At 36.8% G+C, this 15,777-nt stretch overlaps 1 protein-coding gene across 1 annotated transcript in view; it reads left to right on the top strand.

Moving 5' to 3' along the window:
• Positions 1-1,746: 1,746 nt before the first annotated feature.
• FLT4 (fms related receptor tyrosine kinase 4) overlaps positions 1,747-15,777 on the top strand; it is a 92,076-nt gene continuing 78,045 nt past the window's right edge. The window contains exons 1-2 of the mRNA XM_081935801.1: positions 1,747-1,808; positions 14,164-14,260. Of these exons, the coding sequence (XP_081791927.1) occupies positions 14,184-14,260 (77 nt within the window). The 5' untranslated portion in view covers positions 1,747-1,808; positions 14,164-14,183. The remainder of the gene's footprint in view (positions 1,809-14,163; positions 14,261-15,777) is intronic.

Raw genomic sequence — 15,777 nt, 5'->3', positions numbered from 1 at the left:
ATAATGACATGTAATAGTTCCTTGAATATAATGCAGTGCTCAGCAGCAAATGGCAACCTGATTCTTACACACAAGTTCGAACAAATCAAATTAATGGAATGAGGACAAAAGTGCAGTCATAAAGTCTTTCCTCAGTATTTTGGACCATATACGGTAATCTTTAATTACTATAACAAATTCAACCCTCCTGATCTTCAGTATATTCAAGTTTGATGTAACTTTGTAAATCCCACATCAAATCATGAAATAACACATGTTTTGTTTGCTAGTGGTGATGAATAGAAATGTTTTTCAAAATTTCAGTTGTAGCCTTATTGGGACTAGCCAGAATCTGAAATTTCTCTGAAGGCTGGATGTATTCCTGATAAGCATTGGGTTCTGAGCTGTCAGCCACTTATTTGAAAACTAAACAATAAATCCCTTTTACATTTTACATAATTATACTGCAATTCTTACAGTTTCAACGGATTCTTAAGTCCTTCCTTCCTTTACAAAACAGCTGCTACTTCCATTCAGTACTTGAATGTAATCTGTTTTGAATTTGGAGCAGGGGGTGAACCTTAGTATGGAAATCAGTTCATGAATGGTTTGCTAATGTATTAGTACATTAGCAACATATTAGTAGATTCACACAACCTACTAAATCTTAAATATTTACAAACCCTAAAGATTTGAACTAGATCAGGATACTTTTTTGAAGTCCTAAAATTTTCAGTGACAAAGTTAATTCTAAAGTATGAAAAAGTTGTACTCACTGACATATTACTTACTTTATATCAATATTTTTTGTAAGCTTAACCAGATGTGTTCTTATTTTGTTTATTAATTATAATAAACAAATTGTGGACAACCATTTAAAATTGATCTTCATGATTTACCTGCCTTGATGGGGATGCAGAACATTTCTTACCTCTCAAGGGGAAAAACTCTTTTTCCTTCCTACATCCTTGTAATCTGTAGATATATTTCTTCCTTCGTTTCTCGCAGTGCCATTTGTTTCAACATGAAACAAGAAAAAGAAATACTGGTCAATATGGCTGATCTCTCAGCAGTGAGTCACCCACCACCATTACATGCCTTTTCCAGGAAATGATTAGATTCCTTGTTTCTGTGACAATCCAATCTCTCTCCTTACTGTTAATGGGATGCTGAGTGAAATCTCTTCTCTAGAAATATGTGAGTCTTCCTCTACTGGTTGTGCAATTCCACTGAGGGGGGAACATCTCCTAATTTTCTTGGACTTCTGAGTTACATGCTGTTATCCTTCCTCCTTTAATGTGACAAAACGGGCTTCCTGCTCCTCTACTTTCTCCTCCAGCAACACAATAACTTTGCACTTGGTGCAAGCATAGTTGGCACCTTCCTCAGGCAGAAACATAAATATGGCAAATACCTTGCAGGTCGCCAGGCTATTTTTCTCCTTCTCCATGTCCATATGCCTTTTGGAGGTTGTGCAGTATCCAAAAGCTCTTCCCGTCAAGCTTTTAAAAGCTGTTAGGGGCATGAGCTGCTACCTTAAGCTGATGTCTTCCTTAATGAACTTCAATTCACATCCACCACCCCCAAATGTTCCAGGCCTACACAAATTTTGCTGACATTCTCTTTCTGTTTTATTGGTTCATGAATAGAAGCATCGGATGGGAAGAGCTCAGCTTTAAGGCGGAGTGAAAGAGAGGTCATACACTTTTTATCAGTGGAAACCGTATATTCTCAAAATCCCTCCTCTGGAAAAGGAAGCAATTGGTTCTTACTTTCCCAGGAATAGTAAAAAAAAAGGGGGGGCTAGAATCCACCCATTGGAGGTAATGGTAAGCACGACATGGGCCAAAAAGCAAATCATCACCATGACCAAAGCAGAAAAAATAAATTGGGATCTGAAAAGAGAGTACTCCTGCCACCTTTATTTCCAGTCAGTTAAGCAACTTAAGGCTGGCTATCAGAGGTGGTATTCAGCCAGTTCTGACCAGTTCTGGAGAACCGGTAACTGAAATTTTGAGTAGTTTGGAAAACCGGAAAATACCATCTCTGATTGGCCCCACCCCCATCTATTCTCTGCTTCCGCATCCCAGCTGATCGGCTGGATCTTCTTCTATTGCACTGCACAGAACAGAGCAGGTTAGTGGGGTGTGGGGATGGAATTGAGATTTCACTGTATCCTTGCCCTAGAGTGGGGAGGGAATGGGGATTTTGCAGTATCCTTCCCCTGCCATACCCACCACACCAGCCCACAGAACCGGTAGTTAAAAATTTTGCTGGCCACTGCTGGCCATGTATAAAATTTGTAACTGCAGGGGGATGTCAGGGCATGCCTTAATAAAAGTCACATTAGAATTTGTCAGAACAGCAACAATCCTTTCTACTATATATGCGGCAATCAGGTAACAAATGTTGTATAATAAGGAATAGGTAGTGATTGAGAGTCTTTTTAATATAATGGTTAAGACATCAGGCTAGACACCAGAGGACCATGAGTTCTAGTCCTTCCTTAGGCACAAAGCCAGCTGGGTGATCTTGGGCCAGACATTCTATCAGCCCTAGGAAGCAAGCAATGCAGGCACACAGACACCACTTCTGAAATCTTGCCAAGAAACCTGCAGGAATTTGTCCAAGCTGTTGCCAGGAATCAAGATTGACTCAAAGGCACCCCTCCCCCCCAAAAAAGTAGAGATGACATCCCACTATACAGTAGTGAGAGTCACTGCAGAATATATGCTGAATCAGCAACATCTGTTAATTGAAGAATGCTGGCAACAGGAATATTTAAATAATGACAAACCATAGTTTGTAAAAAATCCCTTGCTTGCAGGTTTCCCTTTAAATAACCATAAAATGGAAGATCAAGGATAGGGAAAACAATGCATAGGAAATACAGGTTTCCAGAAATAGAGCATCTGTGGAATTCTGCTCTTTTTTTTTTTTTTAGTATCCTGTTGAATCAATTCTGTTGATTTTAATATCCTGCTGCTGCCAGCCCTTACCTTCAAAAAACAAGTATAGCTGAAACTGCAGCATGATTTTTAAATTATGGTAATTCTTTCTTCATGTTAGCTCCACTTGTTAGTTAGAATAATTAGAATCATATATGCACTTTTAGAAATCAGATAGGTACACATGAATATTTCCCTCATATGTTGGGTTTTTTACTAGAGACAGATTATGCATTTCCATCAATAATGTTCAATAATAAAAATAGTTGCCAGAATCTACTCTTAGGAGGGAAGAATTGGGCTTAGTCAAATTTTACACGACTCATAAGTCCAACCTGATGAGGTCAAAAGTAAGGTTCTACATTTAGGCAAGAAAAACAAAATGCACAGGTACAGTATAGGTGGTACCTTGTTCAATAGTAGTAACTATGAGAGGGATCTTGGAGTCCTAGTGGACAACCATTTAAATATGAGCCAGCAGTGTGCAGCAGCTGCCAAAAAAGCCAATACAGTTCTAGGCTGCATAAACAGAGGGATAGAATCAAGATCACGTGAAGTGTTCTTGATACCACTTTATAATGCCTTGGTAAGGCCACACTTGGCCTACTGCGTTCAGTTTTGGTCGCCACGATGTAGAAAAGATGTGGAGACTCTGGAGAGAGTGCAGAGAAGAGCAACAAAGATGATTAGGGGACTGGAGACTAAAACATATGAAGAACGGTTGCAGGAATTGGGTATGTCTAGTTTAATAGAAAGAAGGACTAGGGGAGACATGATAGCAGTGTTCCAATATCTCAGGGGTTGCCACAAAGAAGAGGGAGTCAAACTATTCTCCAAGGCACCTGAGGGTAGAACAAGAAGCAATGGGTGGAAACTAATCAAGGAGAGAAGCAACTTAGAACTGAGGAGAAATGTCCTGACAGTTAGAACAATTAATCAGTGAAACAGCTTGCCTCCAGAAGTTGTGAATGCCCGAACACTGGAAGTCTTTAAGAAGATGTTGGATAGCCATCTGTCTGAAACAGTATAGGGTTTCCTGCATTGGACTAGAAGACCTCCAAGGTCCCTTCCAACTCTGCTATTGTATTAATTATTCAAGAACTTTTTATGTTAGATTAAATAAAAAAAGGTTAAGAGGAACTGAACTGGAGTCATAAGAGAATGTACAAGAGAAACCTGCATTTACTTTATGACTGCAGCGTTCACTTAACAATCACTGCAAAAAGTAAACTTGGTCATGTGGATGCCTCAACTTACCATCATGATGTAAGATGAAAATGCTGAGTTCCATTACAGTTATAAGTTGAGAACTATCTATAGACATTGAGAATAACAGTTAGAAGGGACCTTGGAATTCTTCTAGTCCAACCCGCTGCTTAGGCTGGAAACCTTATACCATTTCAGACAAATGATTATTCAATATCTTCTTTAAAACTTCCAGTGCTAGAGTATTCACAACTTCTGGAGGCAAGCTGTTCCACTGATTAATTGTTCTAACTTGTCAGGAAATTTGTCCTTAGTTCTAGGTTGCTTCTCTCTTTGATTAGTTTCCACCCATTGCTTCTTGTCCTACCCTCAGGTGCTTTGGAGAATAGTTTGACTCCCTCTTATTTGGGGCAATCCCTCAAATATTGAAGACTCCTATCATGTTACGCCTAGTCCTTCTTTTAATCAAACTAGACATACTCAATTCCAGCAACTATTCTTTATATGCTTTAGCCTCCAATCCCCTAATCATCTTTGTTGCTCCTCTCTGCACTCTTTCTAGAGTCTCAATATCTTTTTTACATTATGGCGACCAATACTGGATGCAATGCAAGTGTGGCCTTACCAAGGCATTATAAAGTGGTATTAACACTTCACGTGAACTTGATTCTATCCCTCTGTTTATGCAGCCTAGAACTATGTTGGCTTTTTTGGCAGTTGCAGCACACTGCTGGCTCATATTTAAGTGATTGTCCACTAGGACTCCAAGATCCCTCTCACAGTTACTACTATTGAGCGAAGTACCACCTATACTGTACCTGTGCATTTTGTTTTTCTTGCCTAAATGTAGAACCTTACTTTTTTCACCATTGAATTTCATTTTGTTAGATGGCGCTCAATGTTCAAGTCTGTCAAGATCCTTCTTTATCTTAAGCCTATTTTCTAGAGTGTTAGCTATTCCTGCCAGCTTGGTGTCATCTGCAAATTTAATGAGTTTCCCATCTATTCCCTCATCCAAATTATTAATGATGATGTTGAAGAGTTCTTGGTACCCATTAACTGAGAAATGATCACAAAAACCAACGATCTCATTTTTTATTGTACTTATGTCTTATTCTAAGTTTCACACACAAACTAATTGTGTATCATAAGCTCCATGATTTTTTAGTTCCTAGATTCTACTTAAGAGTTACCTTAGTGTAATGGCTAAAGACTGCAGGCTAGAAATCAGTATGTTCTGCCTAGACACAAAGCCAGCTTGGTGATTTTGGGCCAGTTATTCTCTTTGCCATAGGAAAAAAAAACAGTGAAAAACTACTTCTAAAAATCTAATTTAAAAACTCCTGCAGGGTCTTCTCCAGGAGTCAAGACTGAGTTCAAAAAAACCAAAAAAGGAAAGTTTCTACATTGTTAAAGTGATTATTCTGCACATGAGATCATTTTAATTAACTCGTCTATCATTTGTTAATAACTTTTTGGATGAGGCTGCACACAAATTTGGGTAGGAGTGAGAGAAAGCTTTGTATGTGGTCCTAAGGTCGTGCACTTTGACCTAAGACAACCTTCTTCAGCCTGACAACATAGATCAACCAGACTATTCCCATCCGTCCTACCTGTTCTTGTTGGGTGGAAGAAGAGGGATTGTAATCAAAGATTTGAAGTGCCCAATATTGGGGAAATCTGATTTACAATATTGCTATCACTTTAAAGCTAATCTGATCACCAAATCCAGTGCCTATAAGACATTAGTTTGAAACTTGCTCTAAACCAAGGGATCATAAGTTGCACATTGCTTAGTGATATAAATTGACCTGCACCCCACTAACATAACTTTATAATAAGAATGACAAGCATGCACTTAAATATTTATATTAAGATTGTTCAGAACTTTGGATTTGATCTCCAAAAGATGTTTTGGGGAGATAGAAATGCAATAACTATTGGCAAAACTTTAAATTTGCCATGCATTTTTCAGGGATATACATACATACTGTACATAGAGAGGTAAAATATGAACTTTTTTCTTAGTTACACTAAATTCCCTTCAAAATGTTTTCAAGCCTTCACATCTCTGCTTTGAGCCGATCGCTTCTCATTCTTCAAAAGTCACATTTACAGTTTACGTAATGTTTCTAAGCCTTGGCCATTTTAATATATGTGGACTTCAACTCTCAGAACTCCAGATGCTTGTTGGAAATTGAAGTTAATATGGCTGAGATTGAGAAACCCTGGATTCACATGGCAATGCATGGTTATCTCCAGTGCTCTGTCCTTTTTCTGATTTATTCCCCACAGACTCCTGGGATTTCTGAGTTGAGTCTATTCTGGCTGAAATTCTAATTGGTGTTAACTTCTAAAACTGGGTCTTAACAAACAGGAAGATTTCTTTGAATTCACACATGTGAGAAAGACAGTAAATAAAAGCCTCACGCCCAGGCTCATCACTCACTTGCTGAATATTTGGAAGCTGTGTTTATATTGGAAAAAGGGTTATGTGAACTTGTGCCAGGAACTTAAATGTAATGGGCACTTTTCCTTCCAGCTGTTGCAACTAGGTAAGGAACAATGATGCTGGGGACATATGTCTTTGAAACACTTGTCCCTTTTGCAGTTGTATAGGAAGAAACTATATAGAAATAAATTACAGGAGAGAGTTCTAAGCTAAATCATCAATGCTACCCTTGTTTACACCGTTCTCCTTCCTCTTTGTTACCCTCTCTCCACCCAAGCGGCACATGGTGTATTCCAACAGAGAGTTTGTTCCTTTTCCTGTTGTACTTTTGGAAAGCATTAGACAGGATACATCTGCAGGAATCCTAGAACCTAAACCTGCACATACTATCATGGTGTTGTTGACTAACAGGTCATAAAAGCAGAGAGAGGGAAGAGGGAGAGGGAGAGAGGGAGATAAATATATTTCTTTGTTACTTTGCATCCTTCCTTGTATCCACACCCAGTTCCGTATCTGACAGGCATCTCTGTGGCAACCTATCTCTTTATCTCTCAGAACAGAATGGAGGGACACTTATTTCAGTCAGCATTCATTGTTTTTCATGGTCTGCCTTTAGTTAAAGGAAGCAAGAAGTGGTGATACAGCTTTCACAGCCAGTCCTATGAATGCTTGTAGCTAAGTCGATCAAGGACACGGGACGTGCTTGATATCAAGAGGAAATTTAGGTTTGGGAGGTGTACTCCAAAATGAAAACAAAACAAAAATTGGTTCTCATTTTTAAATTCTACATCCAATGAGAAAAATATGAGAATATATATTTGTTCATTTGACCCTTTGTACTGCATTTCCAAACACATTTTCTGCGCTATTTGTTTAAAACAGGGTAGAAAAACAAAATGTGTTCTCTTAGAAGAAAGTTTTGAACAGTTGTCTCATTGTTTTTCTGATCTAATTCTTCTCTTAAAGAGTTTAATAGAGAAGCTATTGCAGCAAAACTGGAAAATATATGGAAAAGGGCATAGACTGTCAATTGTGTAGATCAGTGCAGGAAGGAAGACATTTATCAAGCCTTATGTAAGAGGAAACAAGTCATCACAAAATTATTTTTCACAATGTTTTATTACATTGAGATACCATGACAGTCAGTATAATGCATTAGTAGTTAGAAGCGAATACTCAGAACAGGAAGACTGAGGTTTTACCCTCTGCCACAGAAGCTGGCTGGGTAACATTTGACCAATCGCCTATTCTTAGCCCAACTTATCTCAGAATGTTGTTGGGAAGAGGGAAGAACTCGAAGGATGGAGTGTTATGTAGGTACCTTGAATTCCTGAATGAAGTGCAAGATCCAACTCTAATGCTATAATAAATATTATCCTTACTTCATTCCCTATTGAAGTTTGCTTGCAAATTTCCATACGCATTTCCCCTCTAAGAATTTATATTGTTGTCCAACCATTGCTGTAACAATATGTCTCTTACAAAGACAGCAATGGCAGAAATGTTAATGGTTAAGCATTTACTTTGGCAAGTAATTGACTACCCAAAGCTCTGAGTCTTCCAGACATCACAATTGGTCCCAAAGTGAAGAAAATATCTCCAGAGCATGATATTAAGAGTGCGGATTGGTATTCAGAATGAATTGAATATACTTTGATTTAAAAATATAATATTTTCAAGGGATTTCTGAAAAATGTTTTCATTTATTTTCATTGCTAAGAACGCATTTTTGTATGACATCCAAAGGTTTGGTCTTCTTTCTTCTAAGGCTTGTTAAGTGATAGCTGCAGGGATAAAGTGATCCTTAACCCTTTCATTTGTATAGTGTTCTCTCTCTCTCTCTCTCTCTCTCTCTCTCTCTCTCTCTCTCTCTCTCTCTCTCTCTCTCTCTCTCTCTCTCTCTGTGTGTGTGTGTGTGTGTGTGTGTGTTTGAAATAGCCTTTTTCTCTTACTTGCATTTCTAACTCAATAAGGAACGAAGGGAAGGATTCTCTGTGTACAAAACTAATTTGTTGGACTCTCAGAGTTTACGTGTGCTTACTAAAATGCATAAAAGGATTAGGAGCGTTCACCCTCAGCTTGCTTGGCAGAACCATTTATGAATACAGAAACTAATGATTTGCTCTGTAAACAATAGAGCAACATTATTGTGCTTAAAGTTTCCTTTTCTAGTTTCAGAAGATTGGCTTGGGTGGGGCTTTTACTATTGATGCAACCAATGAAAAATAGAAATGAACAATTAAAAACGCCTTATATTTTTAACCTGCGGAACTTTAAAAGTGGGGGGGGGATTTATAATCTTTTTAAATTCGAGTTTAAAAAATAAAAGAAAATATACATAGTGCTTTTCTTTTTTCATTGTGATCATAATCTGATGTAATCTAATCTCCATTGCAAGACTCTGTGGGCATATGTACATGATGTACATGTACATCTACACATTGCACTGTAGGATCTGTCATCAGTGTACAGTTCCTGTCTGTTTCATGAAATCAATTCTAAAATGATTATTTAAACAAAAATAACAATTTAACAGCCTTATACTGACCACTGGCAGCATATTACAGGATGAATTCTTTCTGAAGTGCATTTAATTTATTTATTTAATTAGTTAGTTTCTAAGTCTATTCTCTCAGAAACAACCCATAATAGTTTACAAGTTAAACACTGTAAAAAACACCCCAACAACATTAACAGATTACTGTGCCGAGGGGGGAAACAACAATATCAAATCCTTGATCTTTCTTTGGCTAACGACTTAGCCTAAGCTAGTTTTAAGATTTTCCCTGGTATTCTTCTTCTGAAAGAGGCAGTGATTTCATTCAGTAGCCCTCCTCTTCCTAGCAAGTAATAGCATTCCTGTTATAGTTGTAATTACAGTACAAATAATAACTTATAGGTTTGGGCAAAGTATGGCTTTCCAGATGTTATTGCACTCCACTTTCCATCAGCCAGAGTCAGCATAGTTAGTGCTGATGGATACTGAGAGATGTAATCAGCATCTGTTAGGCTTTAGGTGCCTTTTGATCCATGGATTCAGCCTTTGTGTTTGGTCCAGATAGTTATAAAATTCTTTGTCCAGAATTTCTGCTTTCCCGAACATATGTCAGTGGGTATTTTCTAAAAATGTCTAAATGCTCAAGTTTGTGTTCATTTTTTTTATTGAAAAAGTTTTATACAAACAAATTTTCCCCCTTTCCCCCCCCGCCATATAATGTAAATCACATACAAATACTGTACCCCCTCCCCTCCCCCCATCTTAAAATAGATTTCTCATTCAAATATTGTGCCCCCTCACCTCCCAACAATCATAGTATAAGTTTCTCTTAAAGTAACAATAGCCCAATAACCCCATCATCTAAATTAATTAAACATATATAAATCATAATATAGGTTTCTCTTAAAGTAGCAATATCATTAATCTCATTAATCCCATCTTCTAAATTTATTATGCATACATATTTTCCCCCCCTCCACCCTAACCCTCCCCCACCTCCCAATCGAACCCACCCCCCTGACTTCCGCTATACACCACTCTAACAATTCCAAGCATCCCATATATTATTTACTCTGATCATCTGTCAATCTAAACATTCTTACCTAAAGGCTACATAGTACTTCCTAGTCTGAAATTTATTCTGTATATAATCAATCCATTTTACCCATTTCTGTGTATAATTCTCCTGCTTCTGACCTTTTAAGAAAGCTGAGATTTTTGCCATTTCGGCGAACCCCGCCACTTTCTGAATCCATTGATCAATTGTCGGTAAAAAATCTTTTTTCCAATGTTGCGCAATCAACAACCTAGCTGCTGTAACCATATACAAAGCCAGTTTGTGTTCATTTTTGATGAGAATCAAAAGAATAAATGGTGCATCTGCTTACAGGAAACAATAGATTTAGGCTGCTTCCAGGTAAATACATTGTGCAAGTGCTTCATCTTTTCCCCGGAATATTTATGGAAAGAAAAAAGATGAAAGAAAAAGGTGGGAAAGTACAGGAGAGTTATAAAGACAACATCTTGATTCACTTACAACATTCTGCAAAGGAGGCAGGGAGATTACACAATATCATCTGGATATTCTCTTCATTTATTTAATTCAAAAGTTAATTCACCTCACAATGTATCAATAGTTTTCAGATGGACCCATTGGAAGCTCCTACATGGGAAGAAAAAATAGTTTAATCTTCCCATGATGTAATCAGTGTCTAATCAAAAGGAGACTTCTGCTTAATAGTCCTTATTAGCTGTCAGCTGTCTGGTTGTATGCAACGCTCTGCCACAGGAAATCAAACTGGTCTTTCCTATGCTATAGTTAAATCTGCTGAAAATTATTAACATTAACACTTTTATAGCATGCCTGTTTGACATTTTAAGTCAGATAGGCTTCTGAGGATATCTCCACATCACAACTTCCTGTGTTCCAAATTTAATAGTATTAAACACAACTAGGTGGGGAAAAGAAATTCTTATGACATATTTATAATTGGTATTGCATTTACATTGCACTGCAAGCAGTTTACTCCTCTTAAAGTAATGAAAGACTGGGATCCGTGTAGCTTTAATAAGAGTGTCATTTGTTTTTATATCACTCTTTATTTCCCTTAAGAGTTTTGGCATGCCTTGTGACAATCTAAGATCAAATATTTCAACTGGTATTTGCTCTCTAGGGGTCCTAGTCAATTACCAATCAAGTACCTAAACCACAGCAATCTGCATATGTCCTAGTATTTGGCTTTAATGTATCTCAAGTATTTCTACCTCCTTTAACAGTGTGTTGGTTTGTTTCTTTTGGGAAATCAACTTCAGACTTGGTTCTAAATGCCTTGAAAAAAGAATTAAAAAAAAAGAATAGTTAGTTCTATGCCACCTACAGTCTGACCTAAGCTTAGTACACATAATTGTCTGCTATAACGTCCTACCTGTCAATGACTACTTCAGCTTCAACCGCAATAATACACAGGCAAACAATAGATACAAACTCAAAGTAAACCGCTCCAAACTCGATTGCACAAAATATGACTTAGGCAACAGAGTGGTCAATGCCTGGAATGCACTACCTGACTCTGTTTGTTACATCCTCAAACCCCCAAAACTTTAACCTTAAACTGTCTACTGTGGACCTCACCCCATTCCTAAGACATCTGTAAGGGGATGTGCATAAGAGCACCAGCTTGTCTATCATCCCTCCCCTACTGTTTATTTATTTATTTATTTGTACTCACTTCTTATGTATATACATATATCTGCTTATACTTATATGTTTATATGTTATATTCATACTTATACTTGGTTTTCTCATACATGCTTGACAACCAAAATAAATAAATAAAATAAAATAATAATCCAGGAAGTGTCTGCCTCCTTCCTACCATTTCATATTGTTGTAGCTGCTGCTACTACTATCATTATTACTGCAATACTCCAACACTTACCACAAGAAAAACTTTGTTGAGAGATGAGTAGGTAAATCAGAAAAGGCATGTAAAACTGAGGGTGTATCTATAAAAAGTAGATCAACATTAATCAAATAGCTTTTCCGCTGGGGAAGATTTTTTTAAAAAGAGCTTTTAGAGTTACATTTGGGACAAAGCATTCTTATATCTTAGATGATACTGACACATTTCTCACCAATCTATGGGGATTCTAGTTTCCAAATGAATAAATACACTTTATTTTGCTTCTCAGAAATATCTTACCTATTTTTCCAGATTGCAATTCATTTTGATTTTGGGTAGAGACAGGAACTGTATTTTTCTTTGATGTTCCTGTTCCATCAACTCCCATTTTTATATATGCAAACATACTCTGGCCAAGAAGTGCAAATATTTAAAATTCCTTTGGCCATGGTGTAATTATTTATAATATTTATAAATAGTAGATTATTTTATCCCCATTTAGAACTTTAGATCTTCCAGAACTTTTAATATTAGGCTGCTTCATTCTCATGAATTTTCCTTGCTGGAAAGAAGGAGGTTTTAGTGCCTTATGTGTTTTCTATCACAGAAACCACAATACCCTTGTATATAAAGACAGGACTCTTATCTTCTGTTCGAGTGGTATTTTGTAATCTGTTCTTTAGAGTTCAGAACAGATTGGCAGATTAATTGTCTTTAAATATGAGCATGATACAGATGTCTTCATAGAGATCTTTGATTGCATGGAGAATTGTAACCATGGTTAGGCAACCATGATTATAGTTTATCGCCATACTTTCTCTAACAATATGAGGCAATCAGAGGAAAAGAGCAGAATTAGGTGACCCATTTTCTTCTTTGATTCCATTTGCCAAAAGTCTAAAAGAATTAATTTGTGAAAAGTATTCTAGGACCATAAACATGCATAAATAAATGTGGGGTACAATATTACAGGGCCGACAGACCATATTTATAATAACAAACAGTGTTTGAGAAAAATGGCTTAGTAACTTTTCCATTGATGAGAGAAGAATATAGCTGTGTTCACACATGATAACTGGGAATTTTTAACCATAATTGTTAAACCAAAATTAGTCAAATGCATAGACATATAGGTATAGTCAATAACCTGACTATGCTTATTGACAATAAGTCAAACAATGGTTTACCAACCACAATGACTGCAATTACAAAATACACTAAATCAAATCCACACTACTCACATTTAAAAACATAGGATCATCACTGATATGAGAACTGGCACTGTGGGGCCATATTGAGGCAATATTTCTGCCATTATCAGAATACTTAAGATATTTCTGCCATCTATAATACTAAGCTAGTCATCAAACATTATTTTTTTAAATTATATTAAAGTTTATTATGAGATAGAATTGCAAAAAGAAGCAAAAGTTAGAAAGATAAGAGAAGAAAGAAGGGTGCAAAGAGAATAAAATAAAATAAAAGTGACTTCCAACTTCTTTCAATGCAGTAGATTACAAAAAAATTTATAACCTCATTCTTTTCGTTTTGCATTTCTAAACACTTCAGGCTATTTCTATAACGACAAAACCATTCTAATAATCAAAACCAAGACTCAAAGTTTTGTTTTTTTCAATTTCAAGCAAAAACTCCAGAAGTAGTTTCCAAATAGAAACCGAACTAGATAAATTCTTCCATTTAATTAAAACAATCCATCATCTTTACCATCCATTCTTCTATGGTGAGAATCAGTGTGTCTTTCCATTTTTGTGCATAAAAGATTCTTTAGTCATCAAACATTCCAAATGCCTGCCATTTGTAACTATAGCCATCCCCCACTTACACTGTGTATATTTGGGTGCAACCTCCCCCCTCCAGAATGTGCATAATGTGTAAGTGTTTTATTCAGTGAAGCTGATGCCTCTTGTCTTTTATAAAATTTCTACATAAAAGTTTTTCATGACATGTGGCAGCATCTGGCCTATTCTGTCTGGACTCAGAAGCTGAGGCATATAAAGCCTGGTCAAACAAAGTCATTCCATGACACGCATATGATAGAGGTGATACTAATCCGTAATGTATTCATATTTACTAACATTAAATACTAATGTTAAAGAGTACATTATTGGATAATCTATTAGATAGTATCATGAACTTCATTTTTATTTCTCTCCCTAGATCTGGTTAGTGGCTATTCTATGACACCACCCATTCTCAGCATCACAGAAGAGGAATATATCATCAATGCTAAGGAGACCTTAAATATTACTTGCAGGTAAGAGTCAAACAAGAATGTTTTTCATGTGGCTTCATCTGTGTGTGATGTGGTCATGTTTTCTCAAAGAGTATTCATAGGCATTTGGAATGTTGGAGACCTCTTGTTATCTTTAGCGTTGCTGAAAAGACTGAATGTAAATTGATTCATTAAGACCACATAAAATAGACTTGTAATTTGGACTGCCATATCTGGCGGCAAATCTGAGGCAGCAAGGAGATATATAGACAATGTTAATTTTATTGAAATATTGGTGCAAATAACTCTTTTGAACACTGCATAAGTTCAAAGCATAATGATAGAATAACAGAGAAAGTTGTAGATGTAGGAGAAAGGAAGGGAATAAGTGTATTCAAGTTTCAAACTAATTTTGCCCTTTTGTGTAAAACGAAGAATAACATTTTGTAGTTTACTATAGCATCTTAAAATGAAGATACTATTTGGATTGGCCTTCCATTTGAGAAAACCTGGATCAATAAAATGCATAGCACACTGACCTGCCAGATTTTTTTGTATCTAATATATACTGTATCTAAATTTAAGAGTTTGTCAGCATAGTCATGACCTGTTTATCAGCAAGAACTACACAGACACTTGCTCTGTTTTTTTTAATTAACAACTGTTGCATAAGAGATTTCTTGTGCAATATGGGCATAGTACTAACACTGATTAGTTCCTACTTTAGACAAGCCATAAAACCAGCATTTATTCAAGGCAAGTATGTACATATTTAGTTACCACATAGTCGTCAGGCAATTGCTTTGTATTAGGAAGTTTTGATGGACATCAACAAAAGGAAAACAACATTTCTTATCCCCTGAGTGAGTAATGCAGGGGTGGGATTCTACTAGTTCGGGAGAACCAACCGCTCCAACTGTCAGTTGGAAGCGAAACAGTTCACTCCAACTTTCAGCTGGGCCCGCCCAGCCCACCGCTGCGCTATACTCAACTATATTCCCTTTTCTGAAGCCCAGCTGACAGGCGTGGCAGAATGGATTGCTGCACTTCAGCTGTTATCCTCCTCAGCATTAAGGCGAAAAATGATTTTTCTGTAACCTGTGCACACATGCACAATGTGCATCAGGTGCATGTGTGAGTGAAGTGCACACACCCTCAGCGAACCGCTTGTTAAACTGGTAGGATCCCACCCCTGGAGTAATGCCTTTTATTTCATATTTCCTCCAAAGAAGAGAAAGCAGTTATATGAACACATTTTTAGTCCAAATTGCACTAAGCAATAATTTAGATGACAAAGTCTCAGAGGACACAGGAAAGTTTCTAATTTCTAAACTGGAATCTTATATGAAAAGTTACTATTGCCAAAGTAAAGAGTCTGATCTGTTCTGTAAATCTTCCCAAAGAGTGTAGCCATCCCTTTGTTTTGATCCAGTTTATCCAGAGATAATAACCTGATACATTCATATCAAGACAAGAAGATTAAAATATGATTATGTTGTGCTTCCAAACTCTAAATTTGCTGAGAAAGAATTTTGCAAGAATATTTGTGTCTCTTAGCC

This window comes from Natrix helvetica (assembly GCF_964273705.1).
Source record: "Natrix helvetica genome assembly, chromosome: 1".
Classification (NCBI taxonomy): domain Eukaryota; kingdom Metazoa; phylum Chordata; class Lepidosauria; order Squamata; family Natricidae; genus Natrix; species Natrix helvetica.
This window is presented reverse-complemented; position numbering and strand designations above follow the sequence as displayed.